The sequence below is a fragment of the Hibiscus syriacus genome, unplaced genomic scaffold (genome assembly GCF_006381635.1).
Source record: "Hibiscus syriacus cultivar Baekdansim isolate YM2019G1 unplaced genomic scaffold, ASM638163v2 tig00111640_pilon, whole genome shotgun sequence".
NCBI lineage: Eukaryota > Viridiplantae > Streptophyta > Magnoliopsida > Malvales > Malvaceae > Hibiscus > Hibiscus syriacus.
Genome location: NW_024063142.1, coordinates 741,122 through 756,796, shown reverse-complemented (window position 1 = coordinate 756,796; position 15,675 = coordinate 741,122). Strand labels below are relative to the sequence as shown.

General features: G+C 32.5%; 3 protein-coding genes across 6 annotated transcripts; all 3 read left to right on the top strand.

The window, feature by feature from the left end:
- The first annotated feature begins 2,507 nt into the window (after window positions 1–2,507).
- LOC120166577 (probable serine incorporator) lies at window positions 2,508–7,281 on the top strand. Of its 2 annotated transcripts, XM_039175811.1 has the most exons (13): window positions 2,511–2,689; window positions 3,982–4,288; window positions 4,444–4,517; window positions 4,785–4,944; window positions 5,082–5,106; window positions 5,213–5,302; window positions 5,474–5,645; window positions 5,740–5,813; window positions 6,103–6,172; window positions 6,374–6,445; window positions 6,525–6,658; window positions 6,814–6,887; window positions 6,984–7,281. In XM_039175811.1, the coding sequence occupies exons 2-13, from the start codon at window positions 4,093–4,095 to the stop codon at window positions 7,043–7,045; spliced, it is 1,203 nt and encodes a 400-aa protein (XP_039031742.1). In that variant the 5' UTR covers window positions 2,511–2,689; window positions 3,982–4,092; the 3' UTR covers window positions 7,046–7,281. The 2 variants fall into 2 exon arrangements, 1 of the variants encoding a protein (XP_039031742.1); XR_005519941.1 differs by lacking the exon at window positions 6,984–7,281 and having other exon boundaries at window positions 2,508–2,689; window positions 6,530–6,658.
- Window positions 7,282–8,459: 1,178 nt separating this feature from the next.
- Window positions 8,460–10,147, top strand: LOC120166580 (protein SODIUM POTASSIUM ROOT DEFECTIVE 3-like). Of its 3 annotated transcripts, none has more exons than XM_039175814.1 (4): window positions 8,460–8,531; window positions 9,103–9,371; window positions 9,492–9,567; window positions 9,652–10,147. In XM_039175814.1, exons 2-4 carry the CDS (start codon window positions 9,177–9,179, stop codon window positions 9,780–9,782), a joined length of 402 nt encoding a protein of 133 aa, XP_039031745.1. In that variant the 5' UTR covers window positions 8,460–8,531; window positions 9,103–9,176; the 3' UTR covers window positions 9,783–10,147. The 3 variants fall into 3 exon arrangements, with proteins under 3 accessions (XP_039031745.1, XP_039031747.1, XP_039031744.1); XM_039175816.1 differs by lacking the exon at window positions 8,460–8,531 and adding an exon at window positions 8,595–8,929 and having other exon boundaries at window positions 9,162–9,371; XM_039175813.1 differs by lacking the exon at window positions 8,460–8,531 and having other exon boundaries at window positions 9,039–9,371.
- Window positions 10,148–12,354: 2,207 nt separating this feature from the next.
- Window positions 12,355–14,579, top strand: LOC120166579. The gene is made up of 2 exons (XM_039175812.1): window positions 12,355–12,872; window positions 14,351–14,579. Exon 1 carries the CDS (start codon window positions 12,381–12,383, stop codon window positions 12,843–12,845), a length of 465 nt encoding a protein of 154 aa, XP_039031743.1. The 5' UTR covers window positions 12,355–12,380; the 3' UTR covers window positions 12,846–12,872; window positions 14,351–14,579.
- Window positions 14,580–15,675: the final 1,096 nt, after the last annotated feature.

The window sequence follows — 15,675 nt, the reverse complement described above, 5'->3', positions numbered from 1 at the left end:
TATAAAAAGAACCCTATTCTATGAATCTATCATATTTGCCGTTTCATGAATGGTAAAAAGCCATTTAATCTCATTTGTTTTGCTTTATCATTGCGTTTCGGACCATTTATCCTTTTATTGGGTCCTTTTTTTTCCACTTCTTTTTTATCCGTCACGATACAAATGTATATTACAATCAATTAAATTCTCAAACTAAAAAGTTAAATAAATTAAAACAAATGATTAATTTTGATTATTAAGTCTTAATAATTTTTTTATGAGATACTACTATCACTTGACATATTTAATTTTGACACTAGTCATTTATAAATTAAAAACAAAAATTTATTAAAAAAACAAGGGTAAAATACAAATTTCATCACTGAACTTTACCATATCTCTTATTTTGTTGACTGAACTTTAAAAGTTTTCAATGTCCTTACTGAACTTAATACATTGAGTTTTACGTAAAAAAAAAACTACAATTGTCAATCTTATTGATGCTCTTCCATTTCGGTATTAAATACCCACGACTTATTTTATATGTTAACGTAGAGAAAATTACGAATCATTATAATTTAAATAAGGAAAATATTTATTGACACCTTTTTCTTTTAAAGAAAATGATATCAGGCGTGAATAAATATGAAATATAAATGTATTATAATTTGATACATTAAAAATAAACATTTTCGTTAATCATTATCGATGCAGCTCTCTCTGAGAAAACCAATTATAAAAGCATAGGTTCAATGATTACTTGCGGTGGGTGGGCTGGAAATTTATCATGAAACTTGCACCATGCTTCTCCAAAAGCAGGTGAAAATGTTAATTAATATTCACCGATATTGATCATAATTTACTTTTGAATTATAAAAGTAATGCATTTTCTGAAAAAATAATTTACAGTTTAATTTTTTGTATGCTATTTTTTAAACTTTTTATTTTAAATTATAAATACTTAAAATAATATTATTTTATTATTAATATGATATTTTAGTATCATTTTAATAAAAAATTAATTATTAACATATTTGAAATATATTTATTAATATTTTTAATAATAATATTATTACAATAATATACTCAATTATATTATAATAATATACGATACTATTTTATTCTTATTTTAATAATATATAATAAATCATTAATAAAAAATTTATTATTTATTAATTTGTTAAAAATAATATTATTGAATTATTAATAGTGAATACTTTTATTTATGTATTTAATATTAATATAATAGTCTAATAATATTATAAAAATTCCTTAACATATATTTATTAATAATTTTAAAATAAAATAAAATAAAATATTTTTATAGATATTCAATATAATTTATCATCTTTTTATTTAATAGAATATACTAGAGTTAATATTTTTATTTATAAAGTTATAGAAATAATATTTTAATAATAATATTGGCATAAATAGTATTAAATAAATTATTTTAATATTTTTAAAATAATAATATTAATTTTTTATAATAAAAAATATTATTTATTATATTTTATATTTGCAATAAATAATTTCTAAAAATTTTATCAACTAGTAAAAAAATGATTTACACAACATCTTTCAAATAAAACATTTTTCAGAAAATATTTTTTAGAAAATATAATTTATTTTACGGAAAACATTTTTTGAAAAATGTTATTAGTGAAACAAACGAATCCTGACATTGATCACAATTTACTTTTGAATTATAAAAACAATGCATTACTTAAATACAAATCTCTTGAAAAAATAAAATACTTTTTTGATCTGTGTTTATTAATCTCGTGAATTAATGTCTGAGTTTTTATATACAAATCCTTGCTAGTATTTATAGTTTTTTTTCCATTGGTGTACAATTAAGCAAGCAGGCAGAATCAAAAGATTTACCTGAGCCAATAAAATACCTTGTTCTTAAAGCAAAAATATAAACACATAAGCTTTCTTTGAAGAATGATGAATTTTCCCACCAAAGTCATTTTTTTCTCGACAGCCAAACAACGAAACGCAGAGATAGCATTTTTTATACGATAATTTCATGCACTATCATTTATCTTAAACGTACATGCAAAAACCTTTTGTGCCTTTGAGCGAAAACGTCGATCAATAAACACCGATTTTCCTTTGCCATCTGCTGCTCCCACTTTCTCAACCAACGAGTGCTAATTAAGCATTAACCCTCAATATATTATACACAAATTATATACGATATGTGAAATAAATAATAATAATGATAATAGTCCTATGAAAAAATCTATAATTCAAGATTTTTTTAATTTTAAATTTTAAATAAAAAATGTTATTTTTAGGGAGATTTAATAATTTATTTATGGTAATATTTTTATTGAAATTATGGTAATAAAATTTTAAATAGCTTTGAATTAAATTAATAAAATTACATGTATCTTTTCAGTGTTCTTTTAAGATTTAAAAAATATATAATGAATTTTCGTTTACATAAACCTTACGGCGGGAAAAGGAAAAAGCAAACAAAAACTCTCCAAAAGCAATCTCTCTATATTTTCCCTAAAAACATCATTTGGAAAGAACCAAATAATAAATAAGAGATCGCGCGATATATCTCTCTGTTTGCATTTTCTTTGCTTATTTTTTCTCTGTTTTCTGGTTCTGGAAAATAGAGATGAAGAAAGCTCTGCTTTGTTTGCTGCGACGATTCTGTTTTGGATCTTAAAGCTTTGGGCGATGTTTTGAGGTAAACATTCATTTCTTCGTTGATTGCATTCCTCTTTAACTTTAATTCAGTTTTTTTTTTCGTTTTGATTTTATGAATCTTATGCTCAAACATTTATATTGGGTTCTGAAATGAAATAAAACGATTTCGAAGCTCATGAAAATGGTGATAAAGAAATGTTTCGGATTTTGAAAGGATCTTAAATTTCCTTCATTTCACAGCAATCAGAACAAAAAGAAAGTATAGTTTAAGGGGCAAATTGTTAATTAAGCCATATAAGGTTACAGGTTAACATCATTAACCCTGTTTTGAGCTTCTGCTAAAATCAAATCACCGGATTAGGAAGTTTGCTCAAAACAAAAAGGACTTCTTGCAAGGGGAGAAAAGGATTTCAGAGATTCCTTTACTGATTTCTTAATCCTTTCACGCTTTTCCATGCAAAGAGAAACAAAAACATCAAGACTGTTATTGTAATTCTTATTCTGAATGGTGCATGAACCACAAGTAATACTCCACTGCGAAAGTTTATCACTCTTTCATCGTTGCATCAGTTTGGTTTTAAAATTGGAATCCATCAAAGAGAAGGAAAAAGTAGAAATTTGCCGTGAATTGCACGCAATTCTTTAGCTTCTTGTTTATTGCACTTGTAACAGTACGTTATGTCAGATGAGAAATCAGAAATGGTTTTTCTTTTTGATTAGTTTTACTTTAATTAGTAGTTTTAATTTATTGGATTAAGGTTGTTAAGAGTTACTCTTTGAATTTTTTTATTTAATTAACTTTTAAATTAAGAAATTGAATCAAACAAGTTTATAAATTAAAAATCAGACCAATTAAGTCATTTAATTAATTTTAAGAATTAAATATTAATAACTTTTTTGAGATATTATTTTCACGTGATATAGTTCTATTTGGTGACATAAGTATTTTCTTAAAATAATTTTTAAATATTAAAAATTAATAAATTCTTAAAATTATTGCGTGAAAACATTATAACTTTAATATGTGACGCATCGAATGATCCGAAAAAATGTATTAAATTTAACGATTAATATTAATCAAATAGATAAACTGATGAAATTTTAGAATATAAGAGATTAATTGCGTGCAAAAATTTCAAAAATATAATTTAAATTAATTTAATCACGTTTAATTTTCTTACGATTTATTATAATCCCAAATCATTATAAGCCCAAACCCCTTTTTCATGTGCACAAATTTCGGAGTTTTAACTTTTTGACATTTAGGTGGATCCACCGGGACAAAACATGATTATCTAATGTTACTTTCTTTTTATTATTGTATTGCTTTAGTTCTTTTACTGTAGATAACAAGATTTTCGGTGGACTGGAATCGACTGGTTTACTACATTACAGTAAACATACGAATCTGTAATGTGATGAAGAGTGGAGGGTGAAAGTGAAATGGAGAGTGGTTTAGGAAGTAACAGCCGCAATGAGAGGCAATGGGTTTTTAAGGATGGCTCGTGGTTTAGCCAGTTCGGGAATGGCTCCAATCCTTGGATGGCTAGATATGTCTATGCTTTGATCTTTCTGGTTTCGAATTTACTGGCTTGGGCTGTTCGAGATTATGGCCGTAATGCCTTCCCTGAAATGGAAAGTAAGTTGCTTGTTTGCATCTGCATTGTTTGTCAAAATATTACGTGGATTGCACAACACTTGCTTTTGTATTTGCCATCAGTTTGTTCCTGCTAGAGCTCTATGATAGTAATGTCAATAATGTTAATCAGCACGTATGTGGGAATGTGGTTGCAGAACTGAAGAATTGCCAAGGTGGCCGCGGATGTTTGGGCGCCGAAGGAGTCCTACGTGTGAGCTTGGGATGTTTTGTATCCTCAGTTCATTATGATGAATACATATGTGTGTGTTTTCTTTGTTGATAATAGTGTCATTTAGAGCTCAACAGCTAGATGTAGAATGCCAAATAACAGAATGTTGAATAGAAGGGCCTTACCAAGTAGCTCTCTTCTCAAACCTTAAAGATAATGAAGAAAATAAGAACTAGAAGCTACGTTATTTATAGTTCTGTAATTCCAGTGTTTATTTGTTTGTTTTCTTATTTTTTAACACTGCATTATTCCTTAATTTAATTTTAGGCATTCTATATTGTAATGTTTCTTTCCACTGCAGGCAACCCAAGGATGTACAATTGCAGAGACTCATGGTATTCTGGATGGTGGTCTGCAAAGTTCGGCCTCTGGATTGCTTTGACAGTTACCTCCTTTTTGATTCCTACTTTCATCATACAGATATATGGTTTGTGTTCTTCAGCCCTCTTTCCATAATAAATCCCAGGTCTTTAGCTTCAGTTTTCATTTTACTCTGATCAACATTGATGTTCTGACATGTTGCCTTCTCTTCATCCTTTTTCCTTCCGTTGCTCTTACTGACAGGGGAGATTGCTCATTTTGGTGCCGGGTATGGAATACAATGTACAATCTTATCGGAATAGTCTGTTCGGGAAGTTCAAGATGCTTCCTGTGTTACACTTTATTGAATCTTGTATTCTGTGTATCATTTTCAGGGTCTTTCTTCTAGTTCAGCTCGTAAGTGTAATCAGTTTCATTACATGGCTGAATGATTGTTGTATATCTGAAAAAAATGCAGAAAGATGGTAAGACTCATCTCTTTTATGGTCCGATTCTGAGCCTGAGATAAAGAACATTACTTATGTTAATTCTTGAGAGTGGAAATCATTTTCTTAGAAGTAAAAAAATGGTGGTTTAAACCACTTCTCGGTATTATTTCAGTTTTAATACTGCTAAATATTAATTCCTTTTTGCAGCCACATCCATGTGATGTTAATTGCTACTGCTGCGTATATTATATGCATAATTGGGATCATCATGATGTATATCTGGTATGCACCACAACCATCCTGCCTTCTTAACATTTTCTTCATCACATGGACGCTGGTTCTTCTGCAGCTAATGACCAGTGTTTCCCTCCACGCGAAAGTATGTTCCGAGCAATCCTTGCCCATTCACTTCAAATGCCATAAATACAGTTTTGAATCAAACGCATGATTCCCTCGTTTTTTCGGCAAAACAGATCAATGCTGGCTTCTTAACTCCAGGGCTCATGGGGCTTTATGTGGTATTCATCTGTTGGTGTGCCATTCGAAGGTACTTTTTAAGCCTTTTGGATCGAGATTAGTCTGTTCTATGGTTTTCAGAGTGCATTCATTAACATTTCAGGGTTATGAACTGCAACCACTGAAATTGGTGTTCGAACAAAAAATGGACCTATTGAGCAATGCCCTTGAATCCCGTCATCGTCCTAGGAAAACTGAAAATATATAATCTTCCCACTTTCTGTGCCAATATGACAAATTAACAGTAATGAGAATCAAAAGTATTTTATCAATTTATTGTTAAATTCAATTAGACAAGCTCATAGCTTATGTGTTTGCAGTGAACCAGCAGGGGAAAGTTGCAACAGAAAGGCAGAGGCTTCAAACAAGACAGACTGGCTCACCATCATAGTAATGTCATTCTCTGAAAATCTATTGAACCTTTTGACCCAAGTACCGATGTTTGTTCTTTAACTTTGTAACGTAACGAAATATGATATGTAGAATGAAAAAAATACTTTCATTTTCATGATTTGAAGAGATTCTTAGAAGTTTAACTGTAACTTGTAAAGTTTACCAGGAGCATGATAATAACTCTCTGAATTCTTTCAGAGCTTTGTTGTTGCGCTACTGTCTATGGTTATTGCTACATTTTCAACCGGCATCGATTCTCAATGTTTTCAGGTTTGTTCTGCTTGAATCATAAATGTTTTATTTCTTATCTCCTTATTTTCCACGAGAATGCATCTGACAACAGCTGCAGTTCAGCAAAAAGGAAGTTCGTGCTGAAGATGCAGTACCATACAGTTACGGTTTCTTCCACTTTGTTTTTGCCACCGGTGCGATGTACTTCGCAATGCTACTGATAGGCTGGAATACTCATCATACTATTAAAAAGTATGTTCCCCCTCGTGCATTTGTAGTTTGATTTATATTGAATTCTGAATAAATGGAACCATACATATCTTCTCGATGACTGATTTACTTCTCGGTAACATCTTATCCGATGACATGTGAATATGTGTTTGTTTTGTTTCATTATACTTTTGCAGATGGACAATCGATGTTGGCTGGACAAGTTCTTGGGTCAGGATAGTGAATGAATGGGTAGCTGTCTGCGTTTACTGTAAGTACTTTAACTAGAACTAGGACTAGAACTAGAGGTGTCTATTTCTCTTCGTGTTACTCGAATTCGGGTACAGTAAGATGATTGTGGTTGCAGTGTGGATGCTGGTGGCTCCTGTCATATTGAGATGGAGACAAACGACGGGTGAAGCTGTTTGAAAAAAAAAGGTTTTGATTGGTGCTCAAAATGCCATTATAGTCTTACTCTGAATACATAGAGGGATGGAACTGAAGCATATTTAGACATAGTAAGCATTGTTGAAATGGGGAAAGTGCTTGGTATATGCGGTTATGTCGAATTCTTTTGCCCGGCTCCAGGGGGTTGGGGAATAGAGTAAATTACATATATTAAATTAAAATCTGCAAACACTTGTTATTTGTAAATATGCAACCGGTGAAAGATATGAATTATCTTTTTCCAAAGGGTAAAGGGAGCTTTTAATGGTAGGGAAAATTACATTTTTGGTAAGGTTGCAAGAATCAGAAGGCAAGAATTAAAAGTGACAATTTGTAGTTTCTTTTTATTTTTAAATTCAAAAATTAAAAAGGAAAATCCGTAATTAAACGTGTAACATTGTCATGCGTCCAACTGAATGGATGAATTTAAATTTTCTAATATAGAGTGATTCAAATCAAATTCTATATTATTAAATACATAACTTTAATCATTATACTAATAAAAAACTAAATAAAATTATTGTTTTACAGATTTAATATTTACTATGAATGAAATTGAATTGGAAGAAGTATGGCAAATTTGAAAGTTGGATAATGTTTCTCATTATGGAAGTGTCTATCAAAGATTACAATAATATTAATAATTTGGTTGTTTCTAACAACATGCATGACCGTCCACAATATTATTACGATTGCAGATGGACAGTGCAAATGCCCCCAAAACTTTTACTATTTAATCACATGGAATTAGGTAAGCTTATTAGTTATTTCAAGGTTGATCTGCATGTTCTATATTATTCCACTTAGGTTTTACTTAAAAAAATTATGTTATTCTTTTTGTTTTTGAAGGGAGTGAAATGTTGCTTTGGATGAGCCCATGCTTCTTAAACAACATTATATTATGTAATGCCACATTCATCCCACATTGAAATTAATATTACTATATATTGCCTCCAAATGGAATTTTGGTTTATTGCATACCCAAAGGTCAGGTGAGGCCAACACACATGAGTACACGACTTCACCACTCAAATTTTATTTTCAATAATACGTTCATTTCCTCCCACTGAAAGGAGCCATCATCACATGGACCAACCTGTTAGAGAATAGTTCCATTAATATCGTATAAAATAAACGATATATGATATAGACTAGTACCTAATATTATATTCAATCATCCAATAATAATTCAATGTCGCCTGTCCCCATCTTCTGTCTATTGATATTGAAAGGAATGGAGATGAAGACAAGTCTGTCAGCAAGTTCAACCCACTCACTCACTGTTTTCTTTGAATTATTACATCCATCCCAACCCATCTCCCTCTGATTAAACACCTCTAATCAAATCAATCATATACCCTTAATCTCTACTTACATATAAGCATCATTAGATAGACATTAGAACGTATTTTTCAATAGTTAGATAATCAAAGATTGTTTTGTTCAAGTTTAGCAATGCATGCTTAAGGTAATGTACATGACTAAAGATGCTTATCCAATCTTTGGCTATAAAAATTTCTTCTGATTAATAATTTCTTAGCAAACGTCACATGCCATGCCTGGTTTAGGTTTGTTCTTGGCAATTTCTTGAGCTGGTGAGCATGACCCATGTTTTATATTTTTTATATCATGTGAATATTATTGCTTCTTTCAAGATAAAAAACAATAGTTCAAATGAAAGAGTGAAGCAACTCTCACTTTCTAAACCAACTGCAAATCTCACATGAACGTACCCTTCTTTCATCCCTCAATCCCATTCAACCTGTATAGTGTGTGTAAATTTTTCGTGTTCATGTGTATGCGTGCTGTCGTTATTAGTGCCTCACCACATGAAAAACTCTGCTTGCTTGGAGGGTTCATTTCTTCTTCAATAGCTTCATTGGGTTCTGTCTAGCTTTTGCTATTCCAGATAAAATTTGGCCTCTAGCTTTCCGTCTCTGTCTCCCTGCACACATTTATATGATCATAGTGTTGGGGTCTGTCAACATGATTTCTTTTGATTGATTTTCTTCCTATAAGATGGACATTTGGTTATGTAGCTGTGTTTCAGTTTCCTAAGTGAGGGTCAAGGAGATTACATTTTGTCTTGGTTGTGTTTGAACATCTGGGAGCAATGGGGAAACTCAGTTTTGGCAAGATGCTTGATTGTTTATATCTGTCTTCAAGCTCTTGTTCTTGTTTCTGCATGAACACCTTGGATGACGAGTTTGAGAAAAAACCATTGGTAACATCTGAAAAAAACCAGTTGCTGAAATTGAAAGACGTTGTGTCTGGCAATCAGACCTTGGCCTTTCAGCTTAAGCCTAAGGTAATATTCCTTTACATCTCCAAATGTTTGCTTCATTCCCTGAAAGAGAAACAAATGGAAAATGAAAGCTTAGGGATTTTACAGTCGAGTAACTTTCCTTTCATTTATTTGAGCCTACAGACGGTGGTACTGAGGGTTTCCATGCATTGCCATGGATGTGCAAGAAAAGTTGAGAAACACATTTCAAAGATGGATGGTAAGCAATGAGAGACCTATTTAGATTCCCTTTTGATTATTATTGTCACTGTAATGTACCTACATGTTGTCCCATGAAATGCAGGAGTGAGCTCGTATAAAGTAGACCTGGAAAACAAAAGGGTAGTTGTTATTGGTGATGTAATCCCCTTTGAAGTGCTGGAGAGTGTCTCAAAGGTTAAAAACGCAGAGCTTTGGACTTCTGATCCTTGTTGACGGAAGAAAAACTTGTAAACGGAGAAAGGATTTATATAACATATAGCACCATATATATATTTGATACATATGCCAAAGTTTTTGTTGGCCTGGCATGTGTAGAGGAGAGTAAAAGGAAGAACCCTAGGCCATTCTCTGTCAGGTTCGATACGTATCTCGATACGAACATAAATATAAAAATATGATGTTCCAAATATGTACGAGTGCCTTTCAAGAAAAATGTACGAGTGTATTTGTGTCATATACTCGATCAAGATTGTGTAAGCTCATGCAGGTTCTGGTTTGCAGATGTATTATGCTAGTAGCAAAAACAATGTCTGTAACTGTTACTATATTTTTTTGTAGTTGTATCCTGTGTACTTCGATTTTGCGTCTCTCTGTTGGGACAGATACGAACAAACAAAAGTGGGTGTTTTGCATCAAGGAAAATGGGGCACTATGGTTGGTTATTGACACCTAAAATGTATATCACTTCTACTTGGCGTTGGGGGCAGCCTACTATCCTACCTTCTCCTTACCTCATTACATATGAGAATAAGGGTCAGCTAATTTATTCTACTTAAGAGATGACTATCCAGCTCAATTGGTAGAGCACAAGGTTCTTAACCTTGAGATCGTGGGATCGAGTCTCACAGAGGTCATTTTATAATTCGGAGGTCTTCTACGGAAGCTACTCTCAACCTGGTGTTAGAGGCACAGCCTATTATCTTACCTCCCCTTACCCCATTACATATGGAAACAAAGGACAACTATTTTTTTTAATTTATTCTACTTGGAAAAGATAGTATAATATGTTCATCCATTAATTGTGTATGATCATTAATTGTGTATGATTGTATCAACACTATTTTTTTCCTGGGTGCAATATTTATTTGGTGATGCAAGAAATTTTTAATCATTATTGACAAGAATTTATTATAAGGACATCATTTTTAAAAGAAATTTTTTTATTGGGTAAATTACACGGTTCCTCACTCTACTTTACTCTCTCTCCTATTTTGCTCACCGATCTTTCAATTTTTCTAATTTACTCATTGAACTTTACAAATTAAATCATTTTGCTCACTCCCCTGTTTTCTCTCTAACGTGGTATTTATTATTATTATTATTATTATTTAATATAAAATAATTTAAAAAATAAAATAAAAACAGAATGTGGCCAGATACCACTACTGACCACCGTTGATCGCCATAGATGATGACTGTTTGGTCCCAAATTTGGATGGGTCGCTTCGTCTCGACTTCGTGAGTTCGGATCCGACCTCCATTTTGTCGGAAGTTGTTCCGAAGTCCACGAATTTGATATTGAGAGTGTGGAAACCGAAACATTTCAGTCCAAATTCACGTGTTTTGAGATATTTTCTACTGAAACAAACACCAGATTCGGACTCAGGGGTCGAGGCGAAGAGACCAATCCCAATTGGGACCGAACGACCACCATCTACGGCGGTCGATGGTGGACGGTAGAGAGAAATTGGAGAATAAAAGGAAAAAGGGTAAATTACACCATGAATCATTAAACTTTACTTTATCTCATATTTTACTCACCAAAACAGCGTTGTTTTAGAGTATATTTGAGTTTTTCAAAAAGGCATCATTTTGATTCATGTGCCACATCATAACGCTATTAATGACAGAGTGAGTAAAATGATTCAATATGTAAAGTATAGTGAGCAAATTAGAAAAACTGAAATTTCGGTGAGCAAAATAGAAGAAAGAGTAAAGTGGAGTGAGAAACCGTGTAACTTACCCTTTATAATTTTACTTAGCTGATACGGCTACTATAAAAGAAGCTGAGACACAAATTCGAAAGAGGAACATAATGGCAATAACGTAAATGCCAAAGCGGGAAATTTCTATTTGTACCTTGTACCTCAAAGACCCCCAAGGATTGCCCTTACAGAGTTCAATGCTAATTAAGCCACACCTAACTAAAAATATGCAGAATGTTTGGAGCCAATAAAAAGAATAAAAAATAAATATTAGGGTAAATTACATGTTTAGTACCTAATCTATCAATTTTAGTCTACTTTAATACCTAAACTTTCAATCTTTTCAAAAACACATATAAAATTTAGTTTTTGTTTTATTTTAATATATTGTTAAAAATTAACATTAAATTTTGAAACAAGTGAAAAGTTTATGTACTAAAACGGATTAAAACTGATAGTTTAGATACTTAATGCGTTAAGTTTTTAACGATGGGTGCTAAAATCAAACAAAAACTAAACATTAGGTATGATTTTGAAAACATTGAAAGCTTAGGTACTAAAATGGACCAAAACTAATAGTTTACGCAATATATGTGTAATTTACCCTAAATATTAATTAAAGATTTAAAGATAACACCAGAGAGTTATGGGCCTCAGGAAGCATGAAACTAGTACGGGCTGGATTGAAGATATAGTACGGCGACGTTTCAGTGAACCGCAGCTTTACCACGGCAAGCCAACTCTTCCCCGCTTCCCTCCTCCTCTGAACAAGAAACCAACTCTCCTAAATACGATATATATCGAAAATAAATGATAAAAGCAAAGCAATACAAAAACGGGGCAAAGGAATACGAATCCCATTGAGATAAAAATAAAAGGAAAAATAATGAGGAACCCTCTCTTTCTCCTCTCGCTTCTCCTTCTAATCTTACCCTCCTCCTACTCCCAAACTCCAAACCCCAATACCAAGCCGCCACTCCACCAGGCCCACACGGAGCTTATCAACTTCGGCTTTCCGATCGGTCTTCTTCCGGCCTCGGTGAAGAAGTACACTCTTAACCAAACTTCAGGTGACTTCGCCGTTGATCTCGGCGGCACGTGCAAGATCACTCTCCCGCCTGACAACTACCTGGCTACTTACTCCAAGAGGATAACGGGGAAAATTGAAAACGGAAAGATGGCGGAGTTGGATGGGATCCGGGTCAGGGCTTTGTTCAAGTGGTGGTCCATTACCGGCATCCGATCCAGTGGGGATAATTTGGTCTTTGAAGTCGGGATGGTTACGGCTAAATACCCAGCTAAGAACTTCGGTGAAAGCCCTTTCTGTGAAGGCCGTCATTCGTCTTCTTAAAAGTTAAAACCGAAGTAGAAAATAAAGGTTCGGCTTTTTTAATTTGAAAAACCCCCATGTCCCCTTTCTCTTTAATTTTTTAGTTGGAAAAGCTTCGAAACGAAGATTTAGATGCTGATTGGTTATTTTTTTCAGTGCTATCTTCTTTTCCTTTTTAATAATGTCTTTGAAAACGATATCTGACTATCTTTTCATAGATTTTTTTTTGGAATGGGTTACAAATTCTCTGTCTATTCTAAATGGATTAGCTGTGATTAAGAATGAATCATTTGCTTGATTGTCTAATATGATTTTGCTTGCTTGATGTTTTGAATATTTGTAGTATATGGTATGTAGAGCTTAGTTTTAATGAATCATTGGCTTGATTGTCTAATATGATTTTGCTTGCTTGATGTTTCGAATATTTGTAGTATATGGTATGTAGAGGTTAGTTTTATGAAGCTTTGTTTAACATAAGCTATAGCTACTGTATATTGCTATAATATATTATTAGACAGCTAGAGTTGTGTGCTTTTAGGTAGTGTGCTGATTATTTTAATTCTTCTTCTGTCTGGGATTATGTTGTTATGTCTGCTGATATATTGAGTTTGTCTCTTACTGCAATGGCACTTTCTCACGATTTTTTTTCTTAAAAAAAATTATTATCTTAATGTGCATTACTAAGTAAGCTGAAAAGCGATGTGCATTACTAAGTAAGCTGAAAAGCGAGGTATGGGTTTATAGCCTATGTTACTCGGATTTGAGTTTGAGTCTTGGATATGAGTATGTCTATTTCCAGCTCTTGATATGCATGTTATATGGGTTTTGGATCGGGTACCTTAATCTTAACTCGAGTAGAGCAATATAGGTTGTAGCCCAACCTTGGTGCGTTTTACTAATGCAATAACATTTAGATTTGAACTTATTCAGGCCATTAAGTTTACGAATGTAAATACAAATTTATATCTCGTTGAATAAGCTTATCTGGAGTTTAGGGTTGTTATTACTTATTTACCTAAACCCTCATAAGAAACATCCCCAAAGTAGGTTATATGTTCTCCTGAAAGGAGCTATTTCTGATGTATTTAGGCAGGTTCAAAATTCAATTGTCATGAGGCTAGTGTATCTTGTAGGCTGACTCTTTTCGCACTCCACTTGGTTAAGTTTTGTCTTCAAAGATGCTGGTATCGAAAAGTTAGATTTTTTTTTTTGAGCAATGAGGATAAAATAATCTGTTCATTTCATTTGAACTATATGATTTCATCTCTGATATCAGCACTATCCTATAAGATATTACCATGATATGAACACTACAATAAATAAATCTTGTAGCAATGATAAGAGACCATCCTATTCCTATCAATGTGCACAAGATATCATCGAACACATTTTTTTTACCAGAATGATTTAATAGGATTGGTGGTGTGATAATTATTTATCTTGGATTGCAATATGATTCCATATTTTACATGTTTTGTTTACTTGTCTGATTTTCGTAACACTACTTTTCTGATCATCTTTCACAGGGCTTCTCGGTTTGCTGCACAGATTAGGTTATTACGTATTTTTCTGTCATCGTAAGATACTTGTCTCATCTAAGACTAAATGAATACACCGTAATCTTAGGATGTCTGTCTCAGCTAAGACTAAACTATAGGATTGACGTTATCTTCCCTTGCATATTTATGTTACCACGGATTTATGCACTAGTGCAGACCCCTATCATTTAAGGTGTTGTGGATGTTCTTGAAGCTCTGTATGCAAAACCTGAAACCGATATGTTAAAGTTATGTTACCTTCCGAATTGTGAGTTACCTCGTTGAATCTTCATTTCTTCTCAACAAGTTGCAAGAGCAATAAATGCATGCTAATAATTGACAGATATAGATAAGATTGGAATGTGTGGAATGGAATGGGTTAAATAGCTGGACAGTAATGTTATAGTTGGCATATGGGAAACGTGGGTTAGAATTTTGTGTGTGGTGGTTCGGGAAGACCCGATTTAAAAAAAAATTAGGGTTGTGTTAAGGCAGGTAATGGAACCGAGTTGAACACGAGTTGAATTGAAGTTGTAAGAAGCCCGAGTTTAGTATTTCAGTTTTGAGTTTTGGTGTACAAAAGCAGGAACTTTATGTCCATAGGAAGACCGCGGTAATACATGCATCTGAGCTGAGATAGCTGCGCACTTGGGGCTCAGATATTCGCTTTCTTGGACATTGGTGGACTCGACATTCAACAAACACAACGAAAACAGTACTACGTAGTAAAGCACGACAACACAGACAAGTTATGATTAGGTTGCTAATACTTTAGCCATCACCGAATCTCTCTCATCGGGAATTTCACCATAATCCCATCTTCTCTTAATTTAAATCAATTGTAATTTTTTTAGTTGTACAAATCACTCGTAAATCGATGTTATTAGACAACCTAAAAGCTAACAGATTCTTGAACTCTGTCTTATTTTGAAATCTTTTCCTAATTAATCTTCAACCACTTTTGCATTCAAACACAGTTGCCCAGCTAGAGCCAACTACGGTAAATGTTAACAAACCAATAATACAAGGGTAAATTATGAGTTTAGTACCCAAACTAGTTTTGGTATGCTTTAGTATCTAATTTTATATATATATATATATATATTTTTAAAATCATACCTAAAATTTAGTTTTTGTTTCATTTTAGTACTGCACTGTTAAAAATTTTAATTTTTGTTTCATTTTAGTATTCATGTTGAAAATTTAATGTTGTTTTGAAAAAATTAAAAAAATTATGTACTAAAATTGATAGTTTAAGTATTAAAAGCGTTAAGTTTTTAACGATAGGGTATTAAAATGTCAAGCTGAAAAAA

What these genes read in the sequence shown, in the direction of transcription:
- LOC120166579 (XM_039175812.1), top strand. Translation starts at nt 12,381, where the DNA reads ATGAGGAACCCTCTCTTTCTCCTCTCGCTTCTCCTTCTAATCTTACCC.
- LOC120166577 (XM_039175811.1), top strand. Translation starts at nt 4,093, where the DNA reads ATGGAGAGTGGTTTAGGAAGTAACAGCCGCAATGAGAGGCAATGGGTT. An exon ending in TGCCTTCCCTGAAATGGAAA is followed by an intron (nt 4,289 to 4,443) that starts GTAAGTTGCTTG and finishes ATGTGGTTGCAG; the next exon opens with AACTGAAGAATTGCCAAGGT. An exon ending in ATTGCTCATTTTGGTGCCGG is followed by an intron (nt 5,107 to 5,212) that starts GTATGGAATACA and finishes TATCATTTTCAG; the next exon opens with GGTCTTTCTTCTAGTTCAGC.
- LOC120166580 (XM_039175814.1), top strand. Translation starts at nt 9,177, where the DNA reads ATGGGGAAACTCAGTTTTGGCAAGATGCTTGATTGTTTATATCTGTCT. An exon ending in CCTTTCAGCTTAAGCCTAAG is followed by an intron (nt 9,372 to 9,491) that starts GTAATATTCCTT and finishes TTGAGCCTACAG; the next exon opens with ACGGTGGTACTGAGGGTTTC. An exon ending in ACACATTTCAAAGATGGATG is followed by an intron (nt 9,568 to 9,651) that starts GTAAGCAATGAG and finishes CATGAAATGCAG; the next exon opens with GAGTGAGCTCGTATAAAGTA.